The sequence below is a fragment of the Ambystoma mexicanum genome, chromosome 13, assembly GCF_040938575.1.
Source record: "Ambystoma mexicanum isolate Mex_15411 chromosome 13, UKY_AmexF1_1, whole genome shotgun sequence".
Taxonomy (NCBI): domain Eukaryota; kingdom Metazoa; phylum Chordata; class Amphibia; order Caudata; family Ambystomatidae; genus Ambystoma; species Ambystoma mexicanum.
Genome location: NC_090938.1, coordinates 540,152,298 through 540,162,082, shown reverse-complemented (window position 1 = coordinate 540,162,082; position 9,785 = coordinate 540,152,298). Strand labels below are relative to the sequence as shown.

The following is a 9,785-nucleotide window of genomic DNA, read 5'->3' as shown; positions in this document are numbered from 1 at the left end:
CAGGTTATTCCAATCTTAACCTAGGGAGCAGAGGCGGCTGTAAAGCTTTCATGGCAAAAATGTAGGTGTTTAGGAGGGTGCTTTTTGTAAAAGGGGTTCTTCATGTTCCGCAGGGGCTAACTTCTTCATCCATCAGATGTGAACTGGGTCATCAATCGCTTTAGTCAGTAGCCCTCAGGAAATCATTTTATGTGTTTTAGAAGTGCGCCATTATGGACTTTCTTCACCAGTTTCACATACTAAGAAATCTGAACAATAAGGTGCCAGAGTGGCATCTGGTGAGTTGGATGTTTAAATGCACGGGTCACTTAGATAGCTTTAAACTTCAATTGATATCTTGATATCCAATCCTGGTGCAGAAAAAGAGAAAAACTTAGGCCCCAGGATTCGATAGCTACTTGAGGGAAAAGAAAGAAAGGGATATGAACTCTTGTTAAAACCAACAATGAAAGTAGATCTGTTAGTACAGTCCCCAAGTATCTAGTTAAATTTCCCTGCTCACACCATCATGACTAATTCATGCGCTTGAATTTATTTCCAACCAAGAAAGTATTGAGTGTGCGCAAACAGATTGGCTCGCATAATTCTGCCTATAGGTTTTGTTTAAAAAATTATAGGTTTTGTTTAAAAAATTAGACCGGTTGAGACAGTGAAACAAACAATTGCATGCAGTAGTGGTTTGACACCACTGAGAACACGATATTTAGGTGAATTGGTTGACAACACTAAATCTTTACAGCAGAGGAATGGTGGACTATGTTTTTAATGGGTGAAAAACCTATGATTTTTGCAGTTATATAATTTTTGGAAGACGTTTTTAACTTGCAATAGTGATATTGTTTGGAATTTGTAATCACGTTTTACTATATTAGGAGGCTTGTGGAATGGAAGTATGTAATTTGGTATTCATATGGAATTGATGAAATGTAATGTGATTTTTGGAACTATATACAGATTTTAATACACCAATAGAATTTTTAAAAAAAATATACATAAATGGGGTAAAATTGATATCAAAACAAATGTCAAATGCACATATCAAAATAAATCCGTTTTCATACAATTTGAAGGCACTAGTAAAACCAAAGCACATACATGTCTTAATAATTGATGGTTACAATTTACATTTTACATTTTATGGCTAGCAAACAAATCACTTTGTGTTAGTGAGATTCATATAATCTAATCTTTAAAATTCCCTAATTATTTAAAAAGGTTAATTGCTTTAATTAATAATGAAGTAAGTTGACCTCTTAAAATCCTATGTCGAAATGAGATGTCTTCAAATACCTCTCATCATGGACATATTGACAGACATTTTTCCTGAAGGGAGGGACAAACTATAAATAAATGTTTCAGCGACTGATTCACAAACAATATCTACACAAGTCATACTCTCCAAGTAGCCCAATAAATAAAACCTCACAAGTGTGGATCAGGCTGAGCCGCATCTTCAAGAATAAGCTCATAAACCTCCCGCAAAGGCAACGATTTAAATAATTCAGCAATGTGCCTCATTTTTGGGCTCTACACAGGTGCCGCTATATAGTTTACATGCATTTCTACTTTCACATGTGCTGATCTAAGACCAGGATCTTTCCCCTTTATTAGATCAGGTCTACAGTTAATAAGCTCATCAGTCAAACTCTTCTAATATTGTCCTTGAATAATTCATGGTGACTAATTTCCCCCAACCTACAATTAAACATTTAGTGGTATAAAGAGCTTTTACTGGCTGTGATTAATTTCCTGTAAACATGAATTACATTACACTGGACTTTACAAGCCATTGATGTTAAACTAAGCTTGTAAAGTAAAATGTATTTGGTAGACAATTTGGGAGGTTTATTACCTTTCTCCATATAAAACCGTTAATTTTTCCAAAGTCAAAACCTTCCAAAAAGGAGATCAGCTCAAATCTGTACAATAAAGCAGGGATCACTGAGAATATAAAGATGATCAGTGGTTTCAAAGAGAATCGACAGAACTTTTGAAGAATGTATGTCATCTGAGCCTTTAGCTATATCCCCTTTCATTATAGTGTCTACCCAGACAGTTCAATATGAGGTTCTAGCGAGCATATAACCCAAGTATTTCTGCCACACGTCCTGGGGGATGGCGCTTATGGAACCAATGGAGGGTCCGCCTCCATTGAAGTGTGCCATCACGTTTTTTTCGCCGTTTCCCTCAGCGCAGACTAGTTGTTCTCCAAGATGGCCACCGCCAGGAGGTTCTTATTCTATTCACTCCCGGCACGTTGCAACCCTTAGCGGTTCCACTTTGGGGTTGATACGCTATTGCTTTCTCTTTTGCGGCGCTCCGCTTTGTTACACTTCGTCCCTTAGACGAACCCTCCGATTCATCTACTCATTCACTTCCGCAGCAGTGCTCACCCCCCTAGCCGTCTCTCTTTATGTTGCTCCCAGCCGTGCCTTTGTTTCCGCTGCGGTACTCTCACCACTCGCGGTATCTCTCCCTCTGCCACTCCCGGCAGTGTTCGCTTTCCTTAGCTCCTCTTAACTTTTTCTGCTTGTTTGACTTCGCAATCTGTTCTCGCCCTGAACATGCCCTCTCCTCTGTCCCGTCCCACTCCTTTGCTGGGCTGTTCTTTGTCTTCATTCTTCCTTCCGTGGTAGCCCTCATCTTCATTAAAAAAAAAAAGGACTACAGGGTTATGGGAAGGGAGAAGATATCATTTCCAGACTCTGTATCTTTAGGTGAGGAGGAAGAAGTGAACTTCGAAACCGATACCGAAGACTCCCGAGGTTGACAATTTCACAGAGCTCTCAACTTTGTACTTTCCCTCCCAGAGAAATACCAATTACGTAATTTTGCCCATAATGGTTCCCAATCAACCATATCAAACGGATGCAATATAGCGAGGATTGTCCACTTTTCTGCTTCATCCAGAATGCAGACGGAGAAGATTTTACTCTCAATGTCTAGCAACCTATTGGTATGTAGCTACACGGACTGTGATAGTGCCCTTTTCATATATTGGGACAATAACAGAGATTCTCAAAAGAGGTAGGAAGCATTTTGGTCTCCAGAATATTTTCGAAGAGTATGAATAGTATAAAGGTCCAGGACATAGGGTCAGATTTAAGGAGCATGTTACAAAGACTGTTCGGGCCCGGCACTCGTGAAGTAGATATTAATGTAATAACTTTATAAATGTGCGCTACTGAGAGATTGACAGACCAAGAACCCGGATACTCTTTTTGCCAATTATCTGTTGCCGTTCTTTAATACAAATTCCTATAATGCTCCAACCATTGTTGCTCTGTAATAGGATTAGACATAGCATCCTTACTATGGAGTATATCTTTTATCATGGTCCAATAGTTCTTGCCATTACTTTCAGTTACTGATTTGAGTATTGCTTGTCCATCTTTTTGGCTCTGTAGATATCTGTTGGCTTTCAGCCAGTTCTTACATTTCTACTTCTCTATTCTAGTTCCCCTAGACTTCTGCACTAAGCCAAGGACACAACCACGTATCTTTTTAGCGGCAGGTTTCATTACTTCTTTCGTATTTTGGACTTCTGGATTATAAATACATGGCGGCACCCTAGTTTTGTGGGGCCTATTCCCAGTCTGACAGACCTTTATTACTTTTTGGGCAATGGATAACGGAAATGACTAATGAAAGGAGTGTTAGCTTGTAACTCGGGGTGGCAGTTTGCCAAAGGAGGACATCTCTAGCATTAATAAACTCTTTTCTTGCTGACTCCAAGATATACATTTTACGTTAGCGCAGGTAGATTTAGCTAACCTTAAAGTAACTTTTATAAAAAATGCTCCAAGAATCGAATGGTCGTTTGCATCATGTTACATTTAACTTCCCGTGTCTCTCCTCGTTTTTATTTGGGGAAAGTTTAAGGCCGAATATTACCACTCTTAAGCCCCTTAGGGAAACGCTAGACTGTTCTTCCTTCCCCGGCCATTTCTCCTGGAGATACCGGTAATTACCATTAATTTAATGTTTACATGTTAACGTCTCCAGAGTTAACTTAGCATAATTGCGGCCAACTTTAGAAGTAACTCAAGCTACGCCCGTCTCACCAGTAAAAAGATCTCAAAGATGCTCACGTAAACGTGTTAAATAATGTTCTCGCTTTGAGGTGGCACTGAAGAAAAGGAGCCTTAATGGAATCTTTTGTCTGCTGCGAAGGGGGACAATTATATGCCTACGAGCAACCAAGTCATTAAAAGGTCTCTTAAAGGGACAGTGTTTCAATTTCATTGTGTGGGGGCGGGTGCAAATACTGAAGTAGAAATTAACCTAGCATTAGGCTTGTTTTCTGTGCGTAGTTTAAGACTCCCAGTTTAAAATGTGGTATTAGAATTGTTCCTGTGCATAGTTAAAACGTCGAGTGGCTGAGAACGAAGTTCTTACAAAGTTTCCATTCCAACCCTCATCTTTATGGAGCAGGCTATTTAAAGGAAGCCAGTCGGCGGGTAACCCTACACTAAGGAAATATAAGCAAGGGACCGGGGGAGGGGCGTGGATAAACGAAATGCATAGATCAAGCTCCGCCATAAACCGTTCACCGAGTGTACCGTTCTTTTATCTGTGTGCATCACACCAGAAGAAAGCGAGTTATAATTTAATGTACCTGCAGAAGATAACAAATATTTCAAATGTTTCGCGAGGGAGAAATCAAGAGCCAAACAAATCAAATGCATGCATTGAAAGACTTCGCTTAAGTTACAGCGCCGAAGGGGGTTGGGGTCTTTTCAGGCATCTGGTTTCTGATCTCATTTTGCAGCGAGTGCCCAATCACGACCATGAGGGGGGAGGGGGCTGGTCCTCCCGGTTTGAATGCAATTGGTGGTTGGCAGATTTTGGGAAGGAGGAGAACAAGAAGTTTCAAGGCGCCCCCTTTGCTCGGCAAAGGAATAGAACGCTGTCCCGGGACTAGGGTGAGGGCAGCCTTGAAACAGGCTGCGGGAGGAGGCATGGGCGGCTTGTGAGGCACAAAGGAGAGAAGCCAAGATTCTGTACAGCGACCAGGGAAGGAGGAAGAGCAGATTGAAGCGACCTGGAAAGCCCAACGTAGCCGGCCGCGCTAACTGGAGGAGTCGGTCGAACAGAAGGGGAACATTAACAACTTTTGACGCGGGAAGGCGGCAAGGCACACAGACCAACAAAACAAGGTGACGGCTGTGCATGAGAGCCACCCGGGAGCACGGGAGTTTGAGGCTTTAAGTTTGAAACGGAAAAACGAAAGGACTAAGATGGATTGATACATATTTTCGAATGAATAAATCTTCGGTTGTGTGAAGGCACTGCAAAGGGAGCAGCACGGGAAGCGTGCTCTCTTTATGAAACTAGTCGACACAGCAAGTACTTCACCGAGATACTGGCGGAGGCCAAGACATATGCCGCATCAAAACAAAAACATTTGGGCGATTGTACTCTAGAGGAGCATCTGAAGAAAGGAGAGGAAAACAAGGGGCTCACGGAGTTGTGACAAGTAGAAAAGTTCGCAACCGATAAATACAAACCCTGCATATACCCTCGAGCCCACGCCCCGATCGATCAGCAGGACTCTTAAAGTGATACCAGGGGGCTGCCCTGCATGTAGGGCAAGGACTTAAGGTGCGCTTGCCATCAACTTTCAAAAGTAACACTGAATATCAAGGAGATTACGGAAACTAGGTAGCGGTTCCTTAATTACCACCGATGCCCCACCGGGACTGCATACTGTGACCAGCTAAGATCCGTACTAGCTGGGCAGTTCCCAAAGACCCTTCGGACTGCGCCAGCCCGCAGGCCAAGCATGCCGCGGTCCTTCCCGGCCTCGCGATGGGGGCTGCTGCTGCCCTCACTTTCTCTACTTCTACTGCTTGGTCAAGCCCAGCTACACGGCGAGAAGGGAATATCCATTCCGGAACACGGATTCTGCCAACCCATCTCTATTCCGCTGTGTACGGACATCGCTTACAACCAGACTATCATGCCCAACCTCTTGGGCCACACTAACCAGGAGGACGCGGGGCTGGAGGTGCACCAGTTCTACCCTCTAGTAAAGGTGCAGTGCTCGCCTGAACTGAAGTTCTTCCTATGTTCCATGTATGCGCCGGTGTGCACAGTGCTGGAGCAGGCCATTCCGCCGTGCCGCTCGATCTGCGAGCGGGCCCGCCAGGGCTGTGAGGCGCTCATGAACAAGTTCGGCTTCCAGTGGCCCGACCGTCTACGCTGCGAGAACTTCCCCAGGCACGGCGCCGAACAGATTTGCGTGGGCCAAAACCACAGTGAGGATGGGGGCGGCGGGCCCCTACCTGGCGGCGGAGGCGGCGGCCTTGGTCTGCCCACCACCCCGTCGCCCCATCACCGCGGTGAGCGGCCCAGCCCACCACCGCCAAGGTATGCCACCCCTGAGCGGCCCTTCCACTGCCCGCGGGTGCTAAAGGTGCCCCCCTACCTCAACTATCGTTTCCTGGGAGAAAAGGACTGCGCCGCCCCGTGCGAGCCAGGCCGACCAGACGGCTCGCTGTTTTTCACAGCTGAAGAGACGGGCTTCGCTCGCCTGTGGATCCTGGTGTGGTCGGTGTTGTGCTGCGCCTCCACCTTCTTTACCGTGGCCACATACCTTGTTGACATGCAGCGCTTTCGTTATCCCGAGCGACCTATCATCTTCCTGTCCGGCTGCTACACCATGGTATCTGTGGCCTACATTGCGGGCTTCGTGTTGGGCGACAGAGTGGCCTGCAACGACCGTTTCACAGACGACGGATACCGCACGGTGGTGCAGGGCACGAAGAAGGAGGGCTGCACCATACTCTTCATGATGCTCTACTTTTTCAGCATGGCCTCGTCCATCTGGTGGGTCATCCTGTCGCTCACCTGGTTCCTGGCGGCAGGCATGAAGTGGGGCCACGAGGCTATCGAGGCGCATTCTCAGTATTTTCACCTGGCCGCCTGGGCCGTGCCAGCCGTCAAAACTATTACCGTGCTGGCGCTGGGCCAGCTGGACGGTGACCGCTTGAGTGGCGTGTGTGCAGTGGGCCTGAGCGGTCTGGACCCGCTTCGAGGCTTCGTGCTGGCACCTCTATTTGTTTATCTCTTCGTGGGCACGTCCTTTTTGCTAGCCGGTTTCGTGTCGCTCTTCCGCATACGCACCATCATGAAGCACGACGGCTCCAAGACGGAGAAGTTGGAACGGCTTATGGTGCGCATCGGCGTCTTCAGCGTGCTCTACACGGTGCCAGCCACCATAGTGATTGCCTGCTACTTCTACGAGCAGGCCTTCCGCGAGCACTGGGAGCGCAGCTGGGTGAGCCAACACTGTAAGAGCCTGGCGATCCCGTGCCCGCTGCAGTATACGCCACGCCTGGGGCCGGACTTTACAGTCTACATGATAAAGTATCTCATGACCCTCATCGTTGGCATCACATCAGGCTTCTGGATCTGGTCGGGCAAGACCCTGCACTCGTGGAGCAAGTTCTACACGCGGCTAACTCACGGCCGACACGGGGAAACCACTGTCTGACAGAAACGCACCCGTTTTTTTTTTTTTTTTGTTTTCCTGTCGCGTTTTCTGAGACTCTTAGAAAGAAAAAAATGGGCCGTGCCTTTTTTCCTCTGTTAGGGACGGTGTGCGTGACGACGTCAAGTCAGGACGTTTGGTGTGACGGAAATACTGACCCTTTTAATCGTTCACAAATCAGCTGACCCTGCAGGAACTCCCGCCCTTTCAACGATTGCCTGTCGGCCATTTTGTTGGCTAAGAAATTCGACGTTTTTACAGCTGAAAACATCACCAGAGTGCCCCCACTGTTTTTTTTTTTATAGTGGTCGTGACTTAATGTAATTACCTGTAAATATCATTGTAAATTTAATTATATATTTCTATTTAAGACAAAAAACAAGTAAGGACATCGAGTTGGATTCACATCCCACCTCTTATAGTGACGCCCAGGGTAGCATTTTTTATAACTTTTCAGAATGGTGGTGCTCACAATGGTGCCTTGTTGGACTGATGTGGAAATATACAGACTATTCAAATGAGAACTGCCTTAAATATCTATCCTGTTTTCGTGTGGGGGGAAAGTAGTGCTTCTCTTGTCACCATGTGCTCCAATTTACCCTCACCAGTTTATCACTTTGAAGGATCCAAAGGTTACACCAGACCTGGGAATTATTACTCCATAACCAACTCTTGTGTACTTTTATCCTGTAAAGGATCGTTTGTGATTATTATTTTTTTAAAGATCTATTACTCTGCTAAAATCTCGTCAAGAAACAGCATACTTAATGCATGATTTTGAAAGTCAAGCCAAGGGCAGATTAGGAAATGTGTTCAACAATTTATAAGTCTAAATACCAGTGTTAAAATAATAACTGACATCTTGCATAAATGGAACACGTTTCATACATTATTTTTCTGTTCACTAAAACGGAAATGCAGCATACTGTGTGCCAATTCATCTGCAATTTGTCATAAAGCGACCCTATATCGGTCACACTCCTTTTTTTTTTTATAGTAAGCACTAAACTCAATTTCTGTCAGTGTCCACTGCAATTAATTCATATTGTGCAAATCCTCTCTGTGCTTATGTTTCTGGGTACTGTTTCAAATGTTGCACATGGAGTTTGAGGTTAACAGTATTGGAACAGCTGTCTGGATCTCTTATTTGGGGATACCAGAAGTAATCAAGGGAGGCTGGACCACTGGAGTCTTTTGGTTTGCACATGGTAGAAATCGTATACCTTTCGCAGATCAAAGACTTTAACTGTTAATGAGGTTTTGTATGTTTTTCTGAACAAACCCCGCCTTTGTGAATATTCAAAGAGCAATAGAATGTTTTTATCTTTTTTTTCCCTAAATAAATTTAAAAAATGTTTTTTTTAAGAAGAGGGGAAATCATTTTTGGCTTTTATTAATGGAAAATATTACTTGGTGTTATTTTTTTTATATGCAACTTCAGAGAGATGTTTGTTTATTGTTTTCTGTGGGTGATAGAAGGTGGTTTTCCAGTTGACTCCCATTGTGTGTATCAGAATAATGTTAGCGTTCTACCCGCACCACACTCCTAATTAAGTAAGTTCTAGTAGCCCTATAAAAGCTACATGTATACAGGTTTCGAAATTCAGATTCTTCTTTAATTTCATTCTCAGACACTCAAAGCTAATGTAATGCACCAATTGGCTTTGGGAGCCAAAAGTTGCTCCTGGTTACTGTTGGTTTTAAGCTAATCATGCTTGTCTAGGGTAGAAGCAGGAGCTAACTAGCTCCCAGCAATTTCAAGCCCTTTGTATAGAATCTAACCCTTTAAAGTTGTGACATGAATCATCCTATAATGGAATGGGAGCCATTTCTTATACCGCCAGGGGTGTTATTAGGTCTGGAAAAGATCTGGGCTATGCTAATGTCAGGACTTGGCCCTAGCTAGCCTTTTGGTTGTAGCCCCTGAGCTTCTATCCAGGGTTACACATAATAGACCTGTGGCTATATCCCCCTCCACCCCAGCAACCCCTTTGCTGACTGCCCAGGGCCAGTCCGCAAAAGGATATTTAAAACTGGACATTTTGAATTGTTTGGATGTACCATTCATATGCAGGTTGTTCAACACCAGACCATAAGCCCCTTTACCAATTCAAGTGACTGCCAGCATTCAAATTCTCTAGATATGTAATTGAGTCCCCACCACGACTTCCAAGACTATATAAATAACTGGAGATTACCACCATCCTATGTGTTTTTATCTCCTGACTTTTTTGGGGTCTATTGGCTAATCCTCCCTCCCCCACCAACTCTCTTCTTTACTATCCAGACC

At 44.5% G+C, this 9,785-nt stretch overlaps 1 protein-coding gene across 1 annotated transcript; it reads left to right on the top strand.

Moving 5' to 3' along the window:
- Window positions 1-4,894: 4,894 nt before the first annotated feature.
- On the top strand, window positions 4,895-8,863 carry FZD2 (frizzled class receptor 2). The gene has a single exon (XM_069634271.1). It carries the CDS (start codon window positions 5,786-5,788, stop codon window positions 7,496-7,498), a length of 1,713 nt encoding a protein of 570 aa, XP_069490372.1. The 5' UTR covers window positions 4,895-5,785; the 3' UTR covers window positions 7,499-8,863.
- Window positions 8,864-9,785: the final 922 nt, after the last annotated feature.